At 52.1% G+C, this 23,684-nt stretch overlaps 1 protein-coding gene and 1 long non-coding RNA gene across 2 annotated transcripts; one reads left to right on the forward strand and one right to left on the reverse strand.

The window, feature by feature from the left end:
- Window positions 1-8,596: 8,596 nt before the first annotated feature.
- LOC150007074 (uncharacterized) lies at window positions 8,597-19,670 on the forward strand. The gene is made up of 3 exons (XR_016512013.1): window positions 8,597-8,644; window positions 18,254-18,415; window positions 18,543-19,670. It is a non-coding gene; the product is annotated as an uncharacterized LOC150007074 (long non-coding RNA).
- Window positions 11,626-23,398, reverse strand: AARS2 (alanyl-tRNA synthetase 2, mitochondrial). Its single transcript, XM_090282513.1, has 22 exons — window positions 23,144-23,398; window positions 22,113-22,304; window positions 21,438-21,583; window positions 21,075-21,242; window positions 20,168-20,312; window positions 18,558-18,703; window positions 18,234-18,342; window positions 17,807-17,845; window positions 17,607-17,718; window positions 16,994-17,127; window positions 16,445-16,589; window positions 16,031-16,203; window positions 15,793-15,906; window positions 15,549-15,689; window positions 14,656-14,793; window positions 14,466-14,575; window positions 14,209-14,317; window positions 13,814-13,936; window positions 13,455-13,565; window positions 12,789-12,872; window positions 12,566-12,676; window positions 11,626-12,125 (listed from the first exon to the last, which is right to left on the reverse strand). The coding sequence occupies exons 1-22, from the start codon at window positions 23,384-23,386 to the stop codon at window positions 11,961-11,963; spliced, it is 2,958 nt and encodes a 985-aa protein (XP_090138639.1). The 5' UTR covers window positions 23,387-23,398; the 3' UTR covers window positions 11,626-11,960.
- Between the last annotated feature and the right edge of the window lie 286 nt (window positions 23,399-23,684).

Below are 23,684 nucleotides of genomic sequence, written 5' to 3' on the forward strand. Positions count from 1 at the left end.
GGTAGCACAGAGTGGTTCTTAAGGTTCAGTCTCTGGAGTAGAGCAGATTCAGGTGTAAATCCCACTGACTAGCTGTGTGGCCTTGGGCAGGTTACTGAACCTCTCTAAATTTCAGATGCCTCCTCCGTGAAATGAGAATAATAGTTACCAATAAGATGACTGGGAGGAGTGAATGCACCCAAAGTGTACTGTGACACATGGACCTGTAGCAAGGAACAACCCCAATTTTTAGATAATGATAACTGCTGGACACTCTTTTTAGTATGCATATTAACTCATTTAATCTTCGCAAAAGGCTTTTGGAGATAGGCACTTGTATTATTCCCATTTTTTCTGATGTGAAACTGAAGCACAGGGAGGTTAACTGACTTGCTCTATGTCACACAGCTTAAAAATAACAAGAATGGACTTAAATTCAGTCCATCAAGTTTACATTCTTACCTCTACATTGTACTGCCTCTCTGAGGGTGAGGGGTGGGGGTGTGTATTGCCAAAGACCAAGGTATAAGAAAGAACAATTTAGTTCAAAACAGCTCCCTCCCTGCAGTAAGTATTTCACAGAATAGCAATCTCCTGACCCAGAGGATGGGCTGAGAATAGCACTGGCCAACAGAAATGTAACACACACCATATATACTACTTTACATTTTCTAGTAGCCACATTTAAAGAACAGAAACAGGTAAAATTAATTTTATATTTAACCCAATATGTCCAAAACATTATCATTTAAATATGACATCAATATAAAAATTATTGAGGTATTTTACATTTATTTGTTCATACAAAGCCTTCAAAGTCGGAAGTAGCTGGTGGCTACTGTTTTGGACAGTGTAGCTGAGAGAGTAAGGAGAGGGGCATGGACTCCCTCCCTGTCCAGGGTGCTGGCACCTCCTCTTCCTCCTCCCCTCTGAGGACTCGAGCTCTGGGCACCCTCCCTTAATCTCCCCATCCCAGTCTTCCTTCTAGTTCTCCAGCCTCCCAGCATTCCGGACGGCAGCAGGAAGTTGTGGGAGGTGGAAAGGCAGCTAAATCTGGGGCTGAAGACAGGAGACAGAAGATGTATCTTGGGCTGGAGACCCCATCTGTGCATTCCTGCACCCTACTCTGAGAGGGTAGGCTGAAATCGGGCTTCCCAGCATGCAGCAAACCCTCTGGTCAGCTTCCCCTCAGATTTGCTCCCTGACTTGGGGCCCTGTGCAGTGACCAGTGGGAAGGAACACTCTGAACCAGCAAAGGTGTCCTTGGCAGATGGAGGAGACCAGATGGTACTTCCCAGGCCGCCAAGAATCTCAAGGAGGAAGAGCCTGGCTCAGAGTATATATGTGAGTGAGACAGAGAAAAAGAGGAGAGAGAAAGACGGGGTGGGGGGTCATAGGGAAGATATATGTGTATTTGTGATACCCTTATGCAAATCAAATGCAAATTAACAAATTGTGTCCAGAATTGTGGAATAACCACCTGATGCTTTCTGACTAATGGCCCCTCAGAGGGTGTGGCCGGGAGTGGGTGCTGCTGAGAGACATCAGATGACTTTTTTTGCATTTCTGACTTTGCCAGTGGCTTGCTGTGGGACCTTTGGCTAAGTTATTTAACCTATCTGAATTTCAGTTTCCTTGTCTGTAAAATGGGATAACAATATCTTCCTCTGCAGGCATTGTGGGGATTGTTCTAAAATAATATTTGAATAATATTGATAATATCTGGAAAGAGTACTGGAGCTTGTGCATGGAGGATGATGGCGCTGTGAAGGACAGGAGACCTAGGCTGGGGAGAGAATACCCTGGACACCATCTTCCTGAATGCTAACCTGAGGTGGTATCTGAGTGAGGCCCTTCCCTATCTCCAGGGCAGACATGAACGACAAGGTGGCAGTGACTGTGTTCAGAACTGGATGAAAGGATGGCAGGACCTGGCCTTCTGGGATATAAAAGAGGATAGAGAGCAGGCCAGCCCTGTTCCTGCTAGCTCTGCATCTGGTCTCCTTCCAAAGCCCTGGCCTGAAACATTCCTGTATTCCCCATTCCCAATGCATCCCAAGATACCCTGCGAACACACCCAAGGGAGCAAGACCCAGGTTGGCAGGGGAAGGCCGAGGCAACTGGTGACTGTTGCCCTGGAGCCCACCCCTCTCCAGGCATTACTCGCAGTGCCGTCAGGCCTCACCATCCCGGGAGGCGGCGTGTTGGAAAGCCCCACCTGGGCCCAGGCGGGCACCCTGCGGGACTGGGTGGGCCCAGCCTCACTGACTAATGCCTCACTGTCTCAGGATCCAGCATTTCTTCCTGAGATGTGGTTCTTATCTCTCTTGTTGCTGTTTAGAGCCTGCAGCCTCCTTTGGGCAGGACACTGCAGGACGAGACCCAGGCTGGATCTCAGAATCTGGAGCCACTTCCAGGAAAGACAAAGGCAGAGCATCCCTCCATGGGCCCCGTGTGCATGGCTGGTATAAAAAAAACAGCCTCTCCCTTCATCCTGGGATGTTTAGAGATACCTCCCTATACCACCAGGTCTGCTGTCATTTGTAAGGCAAATGTTGAAACCATTAACCTCATAATAAGGTTAGGGTTGATTGTTTTCTCTTAATAACTCTGGATTTTTCAAAAAAAGGTACTACAAAATATTTTTGGCAAGCAACTTATTACCAGACACAGAGAATTCTTCCTTTATTTTTTTAATCCCCACCTGAGGACATGCTTATTGATTTTAGAGAGGGGGGACGGAGGGAGGGAGAAAGGGAGCAAAACATCAATTGGTTGCCTCCAATATGCACCCTGACCAGGGTGAACCCGCAGCCTACATATGTGCCCTGACTGGGAGTCAGGCTCCTCTCCGACCTCTCTCATTCTTTCTCCAAGTCTTCAGCAAAGGCTCCTTGTACTCTGCCCACTCCTCGTGTGTTGTGGTTCCTCAGGGTGCTGTGTAGTTGCCCGGCCTCACTCCTGCTGACAGTCCTCAGCTCTCACTCTCCTCTGAGCTCCAGAATCAGATCCACTGGCCTGCCTCCCAGCTCCCTCAAACTCAACTGCCCTGCAAGAGATCTCTCATCCTCCCCTAAGTTGCTCCTCCTCCTGGCCCCTTACCTTGGCCAGGGGCACTGTGGCCCATCCAGACGCCTGAATCAGAAGCCGGGAGTCAGTGCTCTCCCTCCAGTCCCGACATCTGGCACCTGGGTCTGTCATCCACTAGGTCCTCTCACACCTAGCCTTCCCACAGCTGCCACGACAGGCTTCTGTGTGAGCCCCAGGAGGCTCGCCACTGCTCACTGGGTACAGCTCAGCTTCCTCAACACAGTATAGAAAGCACTCAGTGCTGGACACTCTTTGCATCGGGAACACCTCAGGCTCGTTCATGCTGCCCAGCCTTTGCTCATACTTCCCCTCTGCTTGGATGCCTTTCTCACCATCTCAGCTCAGGAAGCAGTGATTCTTTTGAGCGTGGGCTCAAGTAATGCTTCATTTCTGAAGCCTTTCAGCCTTTCTTGTCCCCCATCTCCCAAATAGTCCCTCCCTTTATCAGACCCCAGTACCTATGTCACTTCAGTGATGTGACTGACTACTCTCTCCCCACAACCACACTAGACTGTGAGCCCCTTGGGGTGCAGCCCCTCGGGGTGCAGGGACTGTTTGCTACTCGTTTTGATCTCTGGTCCCTAGTCAGTGTCTGGTCTGCGTTAGGTGAGGCAACTGTTCTTTTGGGCTGCTCCACCCCCTTCCGGTAATAGGTTCTGCCAATAGGAGTACCCTATATCGGTCAGAGTGATTGGTTCAGGATGGCCACCTGCTGTGAGCCAATCAGAGCCTTGCTTGGGGTTTGTCCAAGTAGAGGTAGACAGAAGGACATATGTCCTTGAAGGATACAGATCTCCTACTGCAGGCAGCTGTTTTCCTTCCCATGGAAAAGACCTGTCTGCAGCAGGGCAGTGAAGCCAGGTGGAGACCAGCGGGAATGAGAGGCGAACAGAGAGCACCTGTCTACCTTCAGTCCCCGGTCCCAGTCCCTGACGCCCCAGAACTGCCTGATTCCTCAGCGGTTCTTCAATTCTGAGACCTAACTTGGCATCTTCTTCTTTTTTTTTTTTTTTATTACATCATTGTTTAATTGTTATTCTATTATAGTTGTCCCAATTTTTCCCCCTTTGCCCTCTTCTGCCCATTCCATCCCCTGCTCCCACAGTCAATTCTCTCACTGTTGTCCATGTCCGTGGGTCATTCGTACATGTTCTTTGTCTAGTCCCTCCCTCTCTTTCCACCATTATCCCCCTCCACCTCCCCTCTAGTCACTTTCAGTCCGTCCTATGCCTATAGTTCTGTTTTGTTTGTTTATTTTGTTTATTAGATTTCTCTTATAGGTGAGATCATGTGGTAGTTGTCTTTTGCTGACTGGTTTACTTCAGTTAGCACGGTGTTTCTCAACCTGTGGGTCGCAACCCCTTTGGGGGTCGAACATCCCTTTCACAGGGGTTGCCTAAGACCATCAGAAAACACATATATAATTACATATTGTTTTCATGATTAATCACTATGCTTTAGTTATGGTTGGGGGTCCCCACAATATGAGGAACTGTATTAAAGGTTTGCGGCATTAGGAAGGTTGAGAACCACTGAGTTAGCATAATAGTCTCCAGTTCCATCCATGCTGTTGCAAAAGGTAGGAGTTCCTTTTCTCTTTCTGCTGCGTAGTATTCCATTGTGTTAATGTACCACAGTTTTTTGATCCACTCATCTACTGATGGGCACTTAGGCTGTTTGCAGCATTTGGCTATTGTGAATTGGTGATTCGGAATTCTTAGCATATATTCCCAGCAGAGAGATGCAAATAAAAACCACAATGAGATAGGACTTCATACCTGTCAGAATGGCCGTTATTAATAAATCAACAGACAACAAGTGCTGGTGAGGATGTGGAGAAAAGGGAACCCTAGTGCATTGTTGGTGGGAATGCAGACTGGTGCAGCCACTGTGGAAAACAGTATGGAATTTTCCTAAAAAACTAAAAATGGAACTGTCTTTTGATGTAACTTCACATCTTCTAACAAGACCCTTTTGCCGAAGCTAAGAGTTGGGTGTCTGCCCCTTTCTGAACAAAGTATCCTGACCATTTTTTGACAGCCTCATCTTTGTTGAATTAAATTACGGGAAAAATCCTAAACCAGTAAATAGACTAGCTCAGTGGGATGGCTGAAAAGGGCCAAAGGCTCCCAGGTTATTATACACAGGGCCTGGCATCTAACTCCTGTGGCCTCTTTTTCTCCTGAAAACCCTAAGCCTTCAGTCTTACCTCCCATCTCCCCAGTCATAGGACCATATCAGCAACTAACATCTGCTCAGCACTTAACAGTTATAAGCTCCTTTCAGAGCTCTCCTCTCATTTGAGTCTTACAAACACTCTGCAGGGGAGCAGGGCAGGCTTTGTAGCTCTATTCTACTAATGAAGAAACTGGGGACTAGAGCAGGAAGTAACTGGCCCTAGGACACCTAGAAAGGCTGGGGCCAGGGCCTGAGGGCAGGCTGCTGCCTGGAATCACAACGCACTGCTCTTTCACAGTCACTTGGTGTGTTCCCATCCCCACACTTTCCTAGTCTCCACTCAGAAAGAGGAAAGCATGTCCACTGGGAAGTAGAGGTCCTATCTTTACGCATAGAGGCCTGTCAGGAAGAGCCTCCCCGCCTGGTAGAGCAACCAGGGACTGGCACCTCCCTGTGGGAATTTCAGGCCCCTAACATAAGGCTTTCATCCTTGTTACATTAAAATGCACTTTCTGCCCTGACTGCTGTAGCTCAGTGGGTTGGGCATTGCCCTGTAAACCGAAAGGTGGCCGTTTGATCCCGGCCTCCCGCCCCCATCAGGGCGCATGTCTGGGTTGTGAGATGGGTCCCTGGTTGGAGGTAAACGATTGATGTTTCTCACCGTCTCTGTCTCCCTCCCTTCCCCTCTCTCTAGAAATAAGTAAAATCTTAAAAAAAAAATAATGCACTTCCTCCCTCAATGAAATGAAATCTTAATGTTACATACATGTGTCTATTCTCATATGTTGACCTTGAACTGCCTTGTGAAAAATGCATCTCATCATCTTAGGTCAAACATAGTAAAGTATGAAATATGTACTGACACTAATGTTGCAAACTTTAAAAAATGTAGAAGTCATCTGACATATTATGCTGACAGTTTAAGTGTACGGAAGTTATTTATCCTTTTATCAGTCACCCATGCCTTAGTGTGAATGAGTTTCAGATCCAAAAACAAAGGAAGTGGGGAAGAAAAATGTACTACTGAGTGGGGAGAAGGTGGGGAGGGCTCACAGGAGAACGAGAAGGCAGGACACCTACTTCACAGGGTGGCCTTAATCTGGCTTGGGCATCACCAGTGTTCATCTGAGAGTGGTAGTAGGTGGCACTATTTTCCCTGGAAGCCTGCAGGGATGGGTAAACTGCATTAACCAGGGGCCCAGGGGTATCCAGACAGCCCCCACGGGCCCATAGAGGATAAACTCAGCAGTGACAGAGCAGTCACCTTACTGTCTGGAGCATTCTTTCCCTGGGGAACCCACAGGGCAGTCAGAGAATCCTAGAGTTTGAAGGCTGGAAGTATATTCAAGACTGGTCCTTCTCAGGGGCAGGAATTCTCTCTGACATTCAAGAGAGAAGGTTGGGGCCACCAGGACTGAGTGCCTCTTTGCCACCATCTGGTGTCCTAATCTAAGGGATGGAGAAAGTGGGGACATGCCCAGTGACCTTTCATCTCCTGGAGCCTGTCTCGTGGGCCTGTTGGGCTTCACATGCTATGCCTCTAGCATCACTCCAACCCAGCCCAGGACCACAGTCCCTGGAGAAAGGCCAAGTCTCCTCCCCTCCAAGTCCCCACACTGTGTCCTCAACCAGGGTCCCAGGTCCTGAAACCACTTTCAGGACATAACTCAAAGGGTTAGGGGTTAAGGTTTGCTTTCTATATGCTCAAGCACAGGTAATATAAGTGATGAGATGCCCCAGTTGGGCCAGCATTGTCCTTACTTTTGATGGCTTGTGTCTGGTGGACAAGTTCTTGGAACCATGTCCTTTCCTATACAGAACTACTTACTATTCATTGACTTCTAAGCTCTCAATAGCAAGTGCACAGCAGGAGGCAGTGTAGCAGCTGACTACAGAGTCAGGAGTTGTACTGTCTAAGGTCAAATCTCCACTCTGCCCCCTAGCATCTGAGAGACTTTAGGCATGTCATTTCACCTCACTAAGCCTCCATTTCTTTCTCTATACTTGGGGATGGTATCTACGTCATAGGATTATCCAGAGGATTAAGGAGCTAATGTTTGTGAGGCATTTCATAGACTCGTAGTACTGGGCTCAGAGTCAGCACTGAAGATATGTGTTAGATATTATGATGAAGATGTTAGATGCCTTACCCAAGTTTATTAAATCTTCAAATTTATTATTGAGGATTATCCCCATTTCACAAATGGGTGAACAGATGCTTGGAAAGGTTAAGTACTTGCTAAGCTTCATACAGCCAGTAAGTGGAGAAGCTGAGATTTGAGATGATGTCTGTCTGAAGCTCACTTTCATGAACAAAAGCCTAACAAGTAATGAGAAGCTGGGGTTGCTTTCTAATGTTCCAGACTGGTTGTTCACAGCACTTTTCCAGTGGCTCTCCCACTTTCTCTGGCTCATGAGCTCTCTCCTTCTGTTACCAGAGTGGAGAGTGGGGTTCCCTTTTTGGTGCTGACTTGAACAGCCCAGACTCCCTCACCCCCTAAATCACTGGCAGGCACAGGGTCTTTACACAGAACGGGATCGTTGCCTGTATCCTTCAGCTTAATGCTCCACAGGGACCCGTACGTAAGAATCCTGCAGAATTCAGCTTTCTTGACCCACAGCTCACGTTACCCTCGACACTGATCACAGGCCTAGGATTCAAAGCTTGAATCTCTAGCACATTCCCTCCTCAGAGGAAGTCTCAGCCCTTCTCCATCCTTCTGACATTCCCAGTTAAATATAATCACTTTGGGCAGAGGCTCCTCCCACCTGCCCAAGGAGGGAAGGTGAAGATGCTGGAGGAAGCCATTTCCCCTTCCTGCTCATCACACCCCTGGTCCTCAGCTGTACTCACCTCCCTTCCTCTGAACTGAGAAGCTGAAGCCCCTGGCCCTCTTTAGGTCCATGAGCACCTCTGAGTCCCTGGACACTCTGATGGGCTATGGGACAAAGCACCCATGGGGTACCCCAATGCTCACTTCTCTGGGGCTTCCTGTGCCTTCAAACCCAGCCTCTCTTTCACCCCAGACGTCTGTCCTCAGGGGCCTGGGCTTTTGTCTACATGTCCCTAGTCTTTCTCATGCAGATCACCACCACCACCACCACCACCACCACCACGTCAGACCCTACCTCAGGCCAGCTCACTCCCGAATTCTCATTTGGGAATTCCCAATTAGTGGAGTCACAAAAGAGAGGCCACCAAGTCTCTCTGACAGAGCCCAGGCCTGCTTGGTCTCTGGGGAGTGAAATAGCACACTCACCACACCCCTGGGCCCGCCCCTTCTTCCACTCCTGCCCACTTAGGTCAGTTGTCTTAAAAAGGACTCCAGCGGCTTCACTCCCCACCTCACCTCCCTCCCCACAGCTCAGACACCCAGCGGGAATCTCGGCTCCAAAGGTCAGACAGTCCCTCCCCCAGCTGCCTAGGGTGATGAGGCCCCTGTTTTTCCTAGGTAACCGCGGGAAACCGCGGGAAGGAGGGAGGGAGGTGCCTAAGTTTCTGGACCTGCAGGAGGGATTGCAGTCCGCAGGAGCTGAGGTGGGAGGTCAGCCTTTCTGAGAAGACTGGGGCCCGGCGCTTATGACAGCTCTCCACGACCTACCCAATGCCCCACTTTCCCCTTCCTCCTTCTCATGGTACCCCCTCTCCTTATGCAAAAAAGCCCGAAGCCTTTTGGCCAGTTTGCAGGTAGTGACTGTGGGAGGGGAGGGGGCACGGGTCCTACCTCAAATGGGTGGGTGTTGGGGAGCCTCCTTAAGTTACAGACCAGCCCTTCCCCACCACTCAACATGTGGGAGCCAAGGCTGGGGCCGCCTGTGGGCTTTGGGCTTAGGCGGGAATGGGGGCGGGAAGGGGGAGTTCAGCTCGGTAGGGGAGACCCGGCCTTGAGTGTCCTCTCTCCCGGAGGTTGCCTCACCGGTTCCCAGTCCCCAGGCGCTGGCCTTTCCGCAGGCTCTCTGGAGGTCTGCGCAGGTCGTTAGGGACGCCCCACCTCTCCAGGGGGCGGGCCCAGGGCCGGTGTGCACGTGCACGTGTCCGCCCGCCTGCGCACCGTCTCCCCCGGTGCCTCACTGGCTGCCATTATGTGCCTCGGCACAGCGTTGACACGGGAAGTTTCTGGCTAAGGCGCTGTGACCGGCTGCTGTGCGGGGAGAGGGAATTCTGTGCCCGTGGGGCATACTCTGTGCTTCTGGGGGACGTTTAGGAACGGGTGGGCTTTTGCGGGGGAAGGTGAGGAGTCGGGGCCCCGGACAGGGTCCCCGGAGTGCTGTTTCTTCTTGGTACCTTTTGTGTGGAAGTGGCGGTGGAGGGTGGGGAATATTAGGACGGTCCAGGAGAAGCATCAGCAGTCTCTTTCGGAGGGTGGAGAGGGGGAAGGGCACCTGCAGGAGTTGCTGGAAGCCCGGGGCAGGCCACGGGAGAGCGGTGGGCTGCAGCATCCCTGCAGCGCGGCACCTCGCGCCTTTCTCTAAGACATTAACCATGATGTCTGGCACCAGGCAGGTTCCAGCCTCCACAGCACTTCATTCACACAGCTCTAAGCCTGATGTCAACGCCCCACCCGACCCCCCACCAGCCCTGGGTAACAGGATGTGCTGTCCTGAGGGGCATGGGTGACCAACTTCTCTAAGAAAAAGAAATTGTCCTTCAGGAGGAGAGGCAACCAGGTGGTGAGATGTTTCACAGGGAGGCGGAGTTTAATTTCAGCTGTGTCAATGATTATGTATTTTTGATGTGTGGCTGTAAATGCACACATTGCAGAGGGCAGATCTTGGCTATGGGTGCATTTTCAAAACTGCATGGGTGGTTGGCACCCCTAATCCCCATGTTGCTCAAGGAAAAACTGTACCAGCTGGTTAACCTTGTTAAATTAACATCTTAGAAGCTGGGTTAACTCATCAATCAAGTGAGGGTACCATGCTTCACCTTGGTGTCCCCATGTAAAAAGCTGGACCTTCAGTGAGCATCTACTGCTGCAGTTGCCAGGATTCTGAGGTCAAGGCTTGCACCACCACAGAGCTGAGCAAGTGGTCAGGACTGAGCACCAGGACTCTGGTCCCTTTTAAACCCTTAACAGTGATTTACCAACAAAGCACCGGTGCCTCAAAAGAATGAGAAACTATGCAGAACAAAAACAAAACCCTAAGAGGGCCTGCTCTGCTCTAATAATTTTAATTAAATAGCCCCAGCACTTGATAATCAGGGAGCTTTTGACTTGAGGATGGGTCCCCTGAGGTCCTTTCTTTCCTATAATAACAAGGATTTTGGAACAGAGATGGAACTCTATCCAGCATCTGACTTGGTTCTGAATAAACAGATTCATTCTGGTAGGGAAGAAGGGCTGCCCTCTATCCCTTGGCTTCTTCCTGTTCCAAGCTGCCAATTTTCAGTGTCAGCTCAGGAGTGGGGCAGGTGCTGTGCAACCTGTTTAATAGAGCAGCATTGCTCTGGTTCCTGCTCTTTGACAGCATCATCTGCCACTCTCCCAGCTCACTGTACCTGCCCTCCTCCCCCTCAGCGCCTCTGCACTGGCTGTTCCCTCAGCCCGGGCAGCTCTTCCCTCAGATGCCACCTCTCAGTAAGGAAATAACACCACCCCACTGTCCTGATCCCTAGTTCGCTCTTTCTTCACAAACCTCATCACCGGCTGACACCCTTCTTTTATTGCCTCCTTCCCACTAGAATTAAGCTCAACAAGGAAAGGAAGTTTTGTCTGGTTCTCACCACATTCTCAGCAACTGACCAGTACCTGTTACTCATTTTATCAACAAATCACCAGGGCCTTCAATAAGACAGGTCACTGTTAGAGAACTAAGTGACAGCAGAGAGGACCTGCCCTGCTATAAGGGCTTTCACATGACAGTTCTGGATCTTGGTGGCCATGAGGGTGGTTCTGATGTGGATGCCTGGGTGCCTTTCAGCCCAGTGTGGAGTCAGATTGGTGATGGGGCACCCATTCCAGGTTGCTAGGAGGGGAAAATTTGATCTTTTTTAAGCAAAAGAACCTTTGGAATTTCCTCTCCTCTGGGAAATACACTACTCCCTCACTTATTGCGAGTATTAGTTCTAGATCTCACCGCGATAGGTGAAAATCCGCAAAGTAGGAACCTTACATTTATTTTAGTATTTATATATATTTTAAGGCTTTATAAACCTTTCCCACACACTTAAACTGTTCCCAGTCCCTTATTAACCTTTTCCACACTTTTATAAACACTATTTATGTTCTTAAACATATTCTACACTCTTAAATCTACATTAACAACATATGTATACAGTACTGCAAAATCCCACAATATAGTGAAAAATCCACGATAAATAAATATATTTTAAAAAATCCCGCAACACAGTGAGGCTGTGATACGTGAACCACGACATAGAGAGGGACTACTGTACTTTTTAATGAGCAATCACAGGCAGGACAGCCCATGTTTTCACAGTCACCTAGTGCAGGCTTCTCTGGGCCCACCTCTGCCTTTGCCAGCCCACACCTCCTAGTGTCCACGCAGGACCCAGCCCAGGCTGACCCTCTTCGGCTCAGCTGCTTGGCCTCAGCCTTCAGTCCTCCCTTTCAGCCTCCAGGGAGGTTCTGCTGGTTACTTCAGGGCTCCTTTAGGAAGTTTTGTCTGATTGGCTATTGCCACATTCAGCAACTGACCTGCATCTGCTTCTGGCGTGTCTGCTGTCTCTTTAGTCTGTGTGAGTCCCTGGGTCAGAGCTGGTTAATGGCATAGGCTTGGGCTGTACTGAGGGCTGCTTCCAGGTCAGCAGTGCTTCCAGTGCCCTGGGCAACCACTTGAGAGCCCCAGGCCTTGCCCCCCATGTGGCTGCACACAGCCAGTGCCCAGGCCTCTGCTGTGAAAGATGGCGTGGGACTCTGGGGACAGAAACAGAAGGGACAGCAATGCAGAGCTGCCCTCCCTCCCACCATTCACTCAATGTACCCTCAAGAGTAAAGTCACAGTGATTAGCATCCCCTGCCTAGCCAGGCACATCGTGGGGTGAGTGGGGTGAAGACAGGTGAGGGCTGGGTTGGGAATGTGTATGGAGGTTGATGAATGCCTGCTAGTTGTTTGCAAGGGATGCGCAACCTGGAAGGGGATGGTGGTAATTAGGGAATCTCATGGTATACTCTGGCAGGGTTTTGTGGTGGTTAGGGACAAAGAGATCGCCCTATCTATGTCCTGGGGTGCCTTCATGGATCACCTCCACCCAGCCTTTGCTCCCTTGTCTGGGAGGAATAAAAAATAAAAGGAGTGGAATCAGGGCTGGACAAGGAGATGGGCAGGGTCGGAGCTGTTCTCCCACTTTCCTCACCTGGGCCACCTGACAGGCGCACAGCACATGCCCCCGGGGCTGGGGACTGAGTAGCAGCACAGATGTGCTGGGCATCTGCTCACACAGCTGCCGGACCACCTTCACCAGCACCTGGGCAAGGGAGGCCAGATGGTGACCCTGTAGCCCCTAGACTCCCAGGTACCTCCCTGTCAGGGCTCTCTCCTTCCCAGACCCTGAGGCCACCCCCAACCCCAATACTCACAGAGAGGGACTCAGTGGAAACTATGTCCACAATCAGGGGCCCCTCTGAGTGCCGCTGTAGCAGCTCCCGGGCTTTCTGTGCAGCCTGTTGGGCAGGAAGGACAGCACAGGGGTCAGGCTGGAAGAAAACTGGCCTCCATTTCTGAACTGAACCCCAGTCCAGAAATCCCCTCCCCTCTTCCCTCTTCTCCCTCAGCAAAGGCCTTCAGCTTTGAGCAGAGGGGCCAAGAGTTCTGCCTAAAATGGCCTCCTTTTTTTTGGGTCCCACCTGGTCCTTCCTCTCCTCCCTCACCTCCTCCCTTTCATGTTAGCTCCAGGCCTCGACAAATAGGTCAATGAAGGTGAAAGGACTAAGGCTGGAGTACAGATGGAGGAGAGGGGGCAGGAGCAAGGAGAAAGCAGTTAAGGAGTAATTAGGACTGAATGGAATAATCAGTCAGCTTCCCTAGAGGGAGAGCCTGAACCAAATGTGGGTGTTGGGGAGATATAGTTTGGCAGACAGAAGTGGGGGCCTGGTGATAGTGCCTAGTTGGCAGAAGAGGGAGCTGACACCCACCCCCACCCCCATGTCAGGACTTGAGGTTTCTCTGTGTTCCCAGTAGTGTTTCTGGTCCTTGTTTGGTATGCCTGGTATCTGCCTCCACGGGTGCAGCAAACCTGCTCCTACCTGCCTCACCTCCAGCTTCCGGACAGCAGTGTTGGCACGCCGCTGCAGCACCTTCAGTGTGGCCTGCAGCTCCCGCCGCTGCCACTGGGGCATCACGGCGGTGTCCACAGCCTATGCCAGAAGCAGTGTGTCATCCTCACCCCTCCCTGAGCCACAGCCCCTGCGGCAGGGCCCAGCACAGGCAGGGAAGAGACCACATCCACCGCATTCCACCCCACAAATGACAGACATGTAGGCCAGCTGGAGTCCAACAGGAATGCTGGGGAGAGATTAGAAGGGTCCAGAGGGCATGGGGAAGGACACAGGACCAGGACACAGGTGTGTGCGCGCATGTGCGTGTGCATGTACACAGCCCTCACATCAATGAGTCGTCCCATGTCCTTGGACAGCTTCTGAGCCTCCACTACATCCCGGCTGCCCCGACTCAGCCGCTCTGTGGCTGCTTCCACCTCCTGGGCCAGACTCTGGCCCACTTCTCGGGCCTACAGGGAGGGAGTAGAATGGTCAGGGCTGCTCGGCTTATTTTCAAGGCTCTCAACCTATAGCTACTCAGGGCCAAATTAGATACACAGTATTTAACAATCAGGACCCATCAAGGCACCAGATAATCACAACAGATGCCAGCTGCCAGCAGCGTACACGTAGAAACACTGGTTCTGCTGCTGGCATCCCCCAGCCTGAGAGTATCAGCAGTATGTGTCCCCTGCCCCTCATGCATACTCAGCAGACCCCTGGGCCCTGCTAGCATGCAGACCTGCTGGGCCTGCTCCCCAGTGATGGCCAGCAGGCGGGTGGTACCCTTGGCGAGTTGGCGCTCCCCGATGATGACCAGGTCCCCTATAGCCCCCGTGCGCAGCAAGTGCCTGTGGGCACAGGGAGGAAGGAGGGAGTCAAGGGAGATTATGGGAGAGGAAAGAGCAGCCTGAGCTCCAGACCAGGGGCTGGTGGCTCCAAAGACCAAGGAAGGGCAAGGACCAGCCCCAGGCCAGGGCAGGCAGAGGGGTGACTCACGTCCCACAGCACAGCTCCACAGAAGTCTGCAATGCAGCTTGAGAGGCTGGGTCCAGTGCACGGGCCACAGGCACTCCCACTGACACCACCCTCACCGGGTCTGGGTAGATCTGCGGGTGACAGGGGGCAAATCTGTTAACTGGCCTGCGGGGGGAAGGTGATCTCCACTAAAGGGGCTCCCCCAACTCACCTCATCCAGATAGCACAGGCCAGGGACATGGGCAGTATGTGCCAGGGCTACCTCATCCATGTACACAGCCTCATCCTGCCTCACAACCTCCTGCACAGCGTTCTCCACTGTCTGGAGCTGCTCTGGGGTCAGCGGGGCCTGGTGGGGTGGGAGGGAAATGGACAGACCGATAGGCAGTCAGCTCCATGCCTGCAGATGATGCATTAAGAAGCAGTCACTGTGGGGGGTATGAGGAGGATAAATGATAACGGAAAACACACACACACACATCAGTCACTGTTCACTGAATTGCCCCGGGTTTCTAGAGCAGTGGCTAGCACATAACAGGTGCTCAGCAAACATTTGTGGGGCAAACAATTCTTTTCCTTAGAAAGCTACCTGGAAGTTGGGCCTATTCGAAGCTGCAGTCCTTTCATTACGCATTAAGTCGATGGAGAAACAGAAAATGGAGGCTCTGTATTCAGGGAACTTACAATAAGGGACAGCCCAATGGAAAAGAAGTACAGGGTGGGGGAGGTGCAGGAATAAGGAGTAGTCATGTGGAATGGGATTTAATCAGTGAGTGCTTCCTGGAGAAAGTGTTGAGCCAGATATGCAAGAAAAAGAGGAAAACAGGGTGGCAGAGAAGGGAGAGGGCAGTGCCACTGGATCAACAATGGCTTGGGTGACAGCAGGAAGGAAAGATCGGTGGCTAGAAGGAAGGACTCCAGACACTGTCTAGCCAATCCCTTGCTGTGCAGGAGCCTGATAGGAAGATACCCACCTAAATTCCCTCAGTGACTGAGTGGCAGTGAGACCAGACCCTTGGATTAGCCAGACTCCCCACACCACCAGACTTTCTCCCGCTGAGCCTGTCACCTCACTTGAAGCCTATCTGTCTGTTCTCTGCTCACCTGGGTGGCCACATCAAAGCGCAGCCGCTCAGGATTGAGATGGGAGCCTCGCTGTTCTGTGCCAGGGCCCAGGGATTGCCGCAGCGCCCAGTTTAGCAGATGGGTGGCCGTGTGCTTCTCCATGCAGCCCAGACGCCAGGCCTGAAATGCTTTTGTCACCCAGCATTCTGGGTGAAAGTGGGGGGTGGAGAGAGTAAAGGGGCTGCAAGGTATCAAGAAGAGCAGGCGTGGGGTTCTTTCTTACCTTATCCACAAGCAGCTGCACCTGGTCCCCCACCTTCAGGCATTCTGGGGCCACAGCCTCATGGAGGATGAAACCTCCACAGACCTGGGCTCGGGCCACTGGGAACAGCACATCCTAGGGAAGGTCGGGGGCCAAGGTACTAGAGTGACTGCCTGTAGCCTTTCCCTCCCCTTGGCTACCTTTCTGGATCACGACTGCCTCCTGCAGAACTTAGCCTTTGTGTGTTGGGGGGACTCACCTGCTGCCCCACCCGCACCAGGTATCCTCGGTCTGAAGCCTGACCCCCCTGTTCAGCGTAGAAGTTGGTTCTATCTAAGAGGAGGCCACAGCGCTGGCCTTCCCCGACGGAGGCCACAGCTGTTCCATCCTCTGTGTACAGCTGGAGCACCTGGGCCTCGCAGATGCCAAACTCTGCCAGGGCAAGGAACAGCCATCAGTGCTAGGCAGGGGTTTAGGATGTACATGTAGGTCTGTGCTTTTACTTGAAGCTAAAAGGCACCCAGTGGGGGTGGCGGGTGGGGGAGGAGTCCAGCTGAGGGCCACAGGAACCCCCGGTGACCACCCTGGGGAATGCATAGCGCAACCACCTGCCCGTCCTGCCCAATCACAGCCAGGGAAGCTTGCAGCCACCTGCCTTAGTCCAGGCTCTCACCATAACCCCCACTAGGTCCAAGGCAGTAGTTGTACTTGGGGCTGTCATCAGTTGGGGGTACCCCTTGGCGCTGCAGCTCCCCGATCGCAAGGATGTCAAGCCTCAGTCCCTGCTCTTCGACTGGCTCAGCCTGGTGGGTCCGACGCTACAGGATGGGCATGTGTACATGCGTGTATGAAAGGGGTGCATATGGAGGGTGCAATGGGACTGAAGCCTCTGCAGAGCCCTGTCCCTGCCACACCGCCCAGTGGACCTTGCAAACCCCCTGGGTTGGCTGGTGAACCACCCATTGCAGAGTCTTGGGATCAGGCCTCCCTCACCCAGTTTTGCCCCTTGAGGCGCCTCCTAGGATACTGTGCTGGCCTCTCCCCTTCTGCTACTCTGTTTAGCCCATTGCACTAGCGTTCTTCTCTACGGGCTGTGTTAAGGACAGACCCCACCTCAGCCTCCTGTTTTCCTAGATAGCTGCAGCTCCTCCCCGAGGAACTCAGGGCTGGGGAATGGGGTGCCTGTCCCAACAGAACCCTGGTGGGGTGCCCCAGCCTGTACCTGGGCTTCCTCCTGGGCCAGCCGTGTCAGCCCAGCAGAGTCCAGCTGCACCCCTTTCTCCTCCAGCATCAGCTCTACCAGGTCCAGGGGGAGCCCCAGGTCCCCAGACATTGACAAGGACCAGGCCACTTCGGCTTTTTGGAAGGAAGACAAGGAGTTTTAAGTGGGCAGGGGCAGGAGTAAGAGAAAAGGGCCACAGCTTTTCTGACCACACCAGGTGCCAAGCACAAGGGATCTCTCCCCACACTGGGTTGGCCCAGGACAAGGGTTGCCTTCAGGCTTTGTGCTCGAAGGCCAGATCTGCGGTGGGGGTAGCTCACGGCATTCCCTGGCAATCATTATTTCAGAGGAGAGAAGCTCATTCTAGGCATAAAGCCAGCCTTGGAAAGTAGAGCCTGAGGCAGGGCCAGCTGGGCAGAAAGGAAGTGGGCAAATGGGGAGAAGTAGGGTGGTGTTCCTACCACAGAGTCATGGTGTTGGAAAGAGTATAGAAGAGGGACATGCGAGGTAGAGGGGGTGGCTATGAGGCACATGCCTGGCCCAGAGCTCCCTCCTCGGCCTGCCCTGGCTCACCTAAGTGAGGCCCTCATGCCTTGCAAGGCAACCCACTCACCAGGGAACACATCAGAAGGTCCCATGTGCCTCAGGGTCCGATCGATGATCCGCCGACCCCGCTGCAGGGAGGCCAGGAAGGCTGCCTCATCCTCCGACACCAGTTTGGCTATCTGAACCGGGGGTAGGACAGAACTGGAGGAAGAGTCTCTCTCTGCAACTCTCTTGTCAGTCCATGCCTCCCCTATCGAAATGCAGTACCTGGCTTGACTTCTTCTGTAGTTCCGGATACGTCTCTCCCTGGAGGAGGTACAGGGCTGAGGAGGTGTGAAAGGCAACCAATCTGCTCTCTACCTCTGCACCCTGGGCCACCCTAAGGACAGCTGTCCTGAAGGCTCAGATGGGTTGATGGACAGGGGGAGGGACCCAAATGGAAAATCTGTTTCCATGTGGGGTGGGGACACAAGCAAAGGGGGTCCCAAAGTCAAAGGTTCAGCAGCCTGGACAAGGGAGCCTCCTGAAGGCTTCCTGCTTTTTGCAAGCAATCCCAGCTATCTCAGCCTGCTGATAAGACATTGGGGTGGACATTTAGGGGGGCAAGACCAGGCTGGGGGCACTGTGTGGGCTCAGCGGCAGATGCCTTAAGTGCCCAGGGAGGACCAGAGGAGTGAGGAAGCTCTACCCTTACCAGTGTCTCCACCACTACAGGTACAAGGCTGCCTAGGAAGCCAGGTGGTGCCCGCAACACCTCTGTAGAGAACCGCACTGCTCGACGGAGGATCCGACGAAGAACCAGCCTAAAGGGGTTCAGAACCCAGATAGGAACCTCAGCGGCCCCTGGTCAGCAGCATGAAGATTGGGGAGAGCAAGGTCCAGTATATGCTCCTACCTCAAAACCCTCTCCCTTCCCCTGCTCCTCATATCATCTCAACCCGACCCACCTCTCATCTGTTCCCTCCACTCAGCAAGCCCCAGCTGCACCTTCCCCTCTCTGTAGTCCTTCCAGACTCACGGGGCGCCTGACATTCCAGGGGAGACACCATCGGCGATGCAGACACAGAGTGTGCGAATGTGATCAGCCACTACACGGTATGCTGTATCTGTGCGGCCCTCGTCTGCTGCCCCTACCCGGCCCAAGTAAGGGGGTGCCCCGCAACCCTGGAAAGCAGGAGAGGAAACGACATGGCTGCTGGCCCTGCCCGAGGTGGGATACTCTTCATTGCCCCAAGCTAGCCTGCTGGAGGGTGACAGACACATGGCCTGGTCACCCTCATTGCCTCAAAATGCTAGCCAGCCAACTCCTACAGGCAACATCTGTAATGACCTGGCTGGAGAAGTTTCAAAGATGAATGGGAGTTAGACCCTGTCCTCACAGGCCCACATTCATACTAACAACAATCACCAAGTGTGATCCTACTAAATCTGTACTATCAGAACTGTGTGGGTGTTTGGATGGCATGACATCTAATCCCTAAACATCCTGTTCTGGGAGGTATCACTATCCTTACTTTAAGAGGAAACAGAGACTCAGGGGATCTAAATGCCACAAAGCCACACAACTCATCAGGAACGGATTTGAACCGGGCCTGAACCCAGTGCTCTCCATTACCCACACCTGCCTCTGCAGGCTTTATGGGGGCAGAGAGCGGCAGTGTAAGCTGTGTGTACATGTGTGACTCATGCAGCTCCAGAGTGCTAGATTCATGCACCTCCAGACCTGTCTCTTCCCCAAGCTGCCCCCTATCAATAAACAGTCCTGCCATTCACCTCCTTGCTCAAGTCAAATGCTTTGAAACCAGTCTTAACACCCCACCCCACCCCTCCATCCAATCCACCAGTGTGGCCTTTGCTCCTACTCCCATGAGATCTCTCAAATCAATCTACTTTTCTCCACTTCCACTACTACCAGCCTAAGCCATACTCTATTGTTTCTTCCCTGGACTATGAAATAACCTCCCAACTGGTTTCTCAGCTTCTACTCTTGTCTCCCTGCAGCCCATCCTCCACACAACACAAGGAGCAGCCTTTTAAAAGTGTCAGGTTATGCTCTTCTCCACTTAGAGCCCTGCTCACCACACTTAGAATAAAGGCCCCAGTTGGGACTTCTAGATCCCACCACGTTGGACTCTAACCTTTCGCTCTGTGGTAGATTGTTTGCAAAACTGGCTACAATCCTGTTCTGTGTGCATGCCACTTTGCAGTGTGACTTTACAGTTGCATCCTATCAAGGGATAGAATCTATTTCTCCATCTCTTGAATCTGGGCCAGCCTGTGACTTGCTTTGGCCACCAGAATGTGGTGGAAACTGTTCTGAGCCTAGGCTTCGTTTGCTCTCCTTCCTGGAACCTTACTGAGCTGGGATGTGAACAAGTCCAAGCTAGCCTGCTGGAGGATGACAGACACATGGCCTGGTCACCCCCACTGCCCCCAAATGACAGCTAGCCAACTCCTAGAAGTATGGCTGCCACCACTCTCCTGACTGCTACCTTTTTCACTTCCAGCCAGGAATTTTCCTCCTGCTTCAGCACCCTATTAGCTATTGTGTTGCATGAAGCCCAGATTCCAAAAGCATTGGTAATGAGCAGGTCAGAGAGGCTTCTGGAAGGGAAGAGGCAGGCTCACCTGGTGTATAGCGTTGAGCAGCGGGGAAAAGAGGTCAGTGTCATAGGTGGAGCGTCTGCCTTGCAGTACAGCTACCAGCCTCTCCAGGCCCATTCCCGTGTCCACGTGCCGCTGGGGCAGGGGTTGCAGACTTCCATTTGCCTCTCTGGCCAGGGAAGGTGTGCAAGGTGAGGCCCCGCACAGGATTACAGGTGTGAGGCAGATGCTCAAGTGGTGTAGAGGAATGAGGAAGGGTTCAAGGAGGCTGACAGAAGCAGGAACCAGGGGGCAGTATAATCCCCCACCCCCTCTCAGAGACAATGATGGCCTTGGGTCCTGTCCTTTCTCTCCACCCTCACCTGCCTTGGGCCCTGCCTGGAACCAGACATCCCCTCTCTGGGACAGAATTCTTTGCTCTTAGAAAGAGGCATGTCAAGGCCGGAAGGAAGTCTTAGAGATCATCAAGTTCAATTCCATCATTTGCTTAGAAAGCAGAGGCCAGAGAGCAGTAGTGACTAGTTTAAATTGTTTTGGGCAAAAAGTAGGTCAAATCAGTTATTAGCTAAAAGTGTTTAGAAACGTGCCTAGTACATAGTAAGTGCCATTTAAGAGAGTGTGTGTGTGTGTGCTTTAGGTTTTATTTATTAATTTTTTAGAGAGGGGAAAAGGGAGGAAGAAAGGGAGAGAAACATTGATTGGTTGCCTCTTGAACGTGCCCTGACCAGGGACCAAACCTGCAATTCAGGCATGTGCCCTGATTGAGAATCAAACCAGAGATCTTTTGCTTTGCAGGATGATGCCCAATCAACTGAGTCATACCAGTCAGGGCTTAAGTGTTGGTTTTCATAAGAAATGGATCAAAGTTTCCTGACCGCTACATCTTTCATTTCCAGTTAGACATTTTCCCCATGCGTCAGCACCCTGTTACCTATTGAGTTGCATGAAGACCAGATTCCAAAGCTCCACCAGCTGGGGGGCTCCTACTCCACCAGCCAGGTCATAGTGGATCTCAGTACAGGGCCCACAAGGTCCTGTATCTCCCATCTCCCAGAAGTTCTCTTGTGGTCCAAAGGAAAGCACATGGCTGGCAGGTACCCTAGAAAGAAAGCAAGGTGGGTGGTGGGGAGAGAGACAAACCCGAACCTGGACCCTCTCTGCCATAAGAGCCTCTCCATCAAGCTCAGCGTGAGGAGGAACAGGATTACCCCACAGTCTCCTGGGATCTACTGGTAGTCTCTATTTTCCAGGCCTCCTGTCCTCCAGGAGTGGACATTAGGGAGGGTGAACTTACCCTAAGCTGAGCCAGATGTCCCTGCTCTCCAAGTCTGGGTCCAGCCCTGCCTCGGGGTCACCACCAAAGTAGGAGACCCACAGCCTGTCCTCAGGGATCTCATAGACCCGAGTGAGCAGCTCCCAGGCCATGCTGCAAGCCTCTTCCTGTGGTGGAAACCCAGATGGGGTGGGAACAGGAAGGTGGGTGAAAAGGAAGCCCCACTGAAGCATTAATCAAGCCACATGAGTTCAGCCCCCACCTTAAGACAAAACCATTTTCACTGTCCACCTGCTTTCTAAAATAAGCCTTGAGCACGTCTATTTTGAGTGTTTTTCTGTCCAGAAAGCTTCTTTCCTCCTTTCTTTTAAGTCCCACTTTCTGCATGAAATCCTCTAACCAGTCTAGCCTGGAATGATTTTTAACTCCTGCATTTCAGTATTACTGTCTATTTATCCACACAACAATTATTGACCAGCCATTAGGCAGGAGGCACAGTCCTGGCCATCAAGAAGCTTACAATCCAATCAGGGAAATATGACACATTTCATTATATATATGTTCATCTTACACTTCGCCTGTGTCTGGTATGAGGTCCTGCCTAGGTTGACTCTAGGAGCAGAAAGAAGACTAACCTTAACTACCTTCTTGGTTGACCGCTGACCATTTCCAAACTCCAGGACTTTATGGACTCACCTTAAAATATTCACCCCCAAATGCCCAATTGCCAAGCATCTCAAAGAAAGTATGATGGGAGAGGTCTCGGCCCACATCCTCCAGGTCGTTGTGGCGTCCTCCGGCCCTCACACATTTCTGGCTGTTGGCCACACGTCGGAAGCCTGCCATCTCACTTCGTGGATCCACAGTGCCCAGGAAGATTGGCTTGAACTGGAACATGTCAAGAAGGGGGAAAGGGACAGCCCAGTCCCTCATTTTAGAAGAGAAATGTGGGGAGTGAGGGCAGAGATGGCTGTTTAGACTGAAGGCTGACTGTGCGCCTGAGAGCGCAGCATGGTCTTGGCCAGGAGGGCAACGTGGGCGCCAAGGGGCACCCATCTCTGGTGTGTGTGGGGGCAGACAAGGGGTAAATAAATCATGAAACAGAGACCCTCTGCTAGTAAAATAGGCAAGATAAAAGGAAGAGGCATGTGTTGGTGGCTTGAAATAGGGCAATGAATGGCTACATCCTCCATCTCGGCTTCTTCAACCACACCCAGGAATTTTAGGGTACAAAACTGAGACCACAGGGTACTGGGCATGCCTAACAACGCCAGTATTTAACAGGGATCATGGACAGCCTCTAATGTTAACTAATTCCCCCTCTTCCACCCCTCCGCCCATTTTACAGATGAAGACAGCCAAGCCTAGGGAGGGTAAGTAGTGCTCAAAGTCAAAGGTGTAGAGAACATAGTCTAGCATTTGGCACGTGCTCAACACCACATTCACGCAATGAATGAGCTATCTTTATTCAAAGAACAAATGAAGGAAGCCGGACTTCCTCCAGCAGTCTGCCCCCATGGGCCTCAACACCCGTCATTCCTGGGCCTAAAACTCAATCCCAAACTAGAAGTTCCCAGGTCGAGTCTTCCCCAAACCCTAACTCGCGCCCCCAATCACTGAACTCAACCACTGCCCTCTTTCCCCAAAAGCCACAGCTCCGCCCCTTGTTTCTTTTGCCCAATCCCTAGCGCCTTTCTCTCACGAAAAACCACAAACTCCGCCCCCACCTGGTTCATGCCGGCATTGACGAAGAGTAAACTGGGGTCGCCGCGGGGTCGCACAGAGGCTGACGGCACGAGTCGGTGGCCATGGCGGTCCCGAAAGAAGCTCAGGAAACCGTCACGTACGGCCGTCGCCTGGGTTGGAGGCGGTTCGGATGAAAGCGGTCGACGGCTGGGGCCCCGCCATGAGGGCGACCTTCGAATGGCCCACCGCAGTCCTCCGACTGCAGCAGCCACCGACCCCGCCATCTTAACTCAGGGCAGAGAATTTACAGGGTCAAAGGGCACCGCGGGGTAACATGGGAAGGAAGCTGGGCGTTTCCTACAGCGGCTCCTCGCGGTGGGAGGACTCAAGGCAGCCTTTGCTGCCATCGTGGAAATGATTGTGAAGGGGACGTTTGCAGGAGTGACCTAGCACAACGGCATGGCACCTTGTAGGCCCTTAATTCATTCGGCATTAAGCAGTTATTCATTGAGAGCCTCCTATGTGCCAGGCATTGTTTCAGGCGCTGAAGGTACATTAGTATCAAAATTAACAAAAATTCCT

The sequence above is a fragment of the Furipterus horrens genome, unplaced genomic scaffold, assembly GCF_987537825.1.
Source record: "Furipterus horrens unplaced genomic scaffold, mFurHor1.1.pri manual_scaffold_6, whole genome shotgun sequence".
Taxonomy (NCBI): domain Eukaryota; kingdom Metazoa; phylum Chordata; class Mammalia; order Chiroptera; family Furipteridae; genus Furipterus; species Furipterus horrens.

Coding starts and splice junctions, on each gene's coding strand:
- AARS2 (XM_090282513.1), bottom strand. CDS start 23,386: ATGGCGGGGTCGGTGGCTGCTGCAGTCGGAGGACTGCGGTGGGCCATT. Junction 17,846..18,233: donor CTGTAGTGGTGGAGACACTG/GTAAGGGTAGAG, acceptor TACCTCCTCCAG/GGAGAGACGTATCCGGAACT. Junction 17,128..17,606: donor ACCTTCTGATGTGTTCCCTG/GTGAGTGGGTTG, acceptor CCTTCCAAAAAG/CCGAAGTGGCCTGGTCCTTG.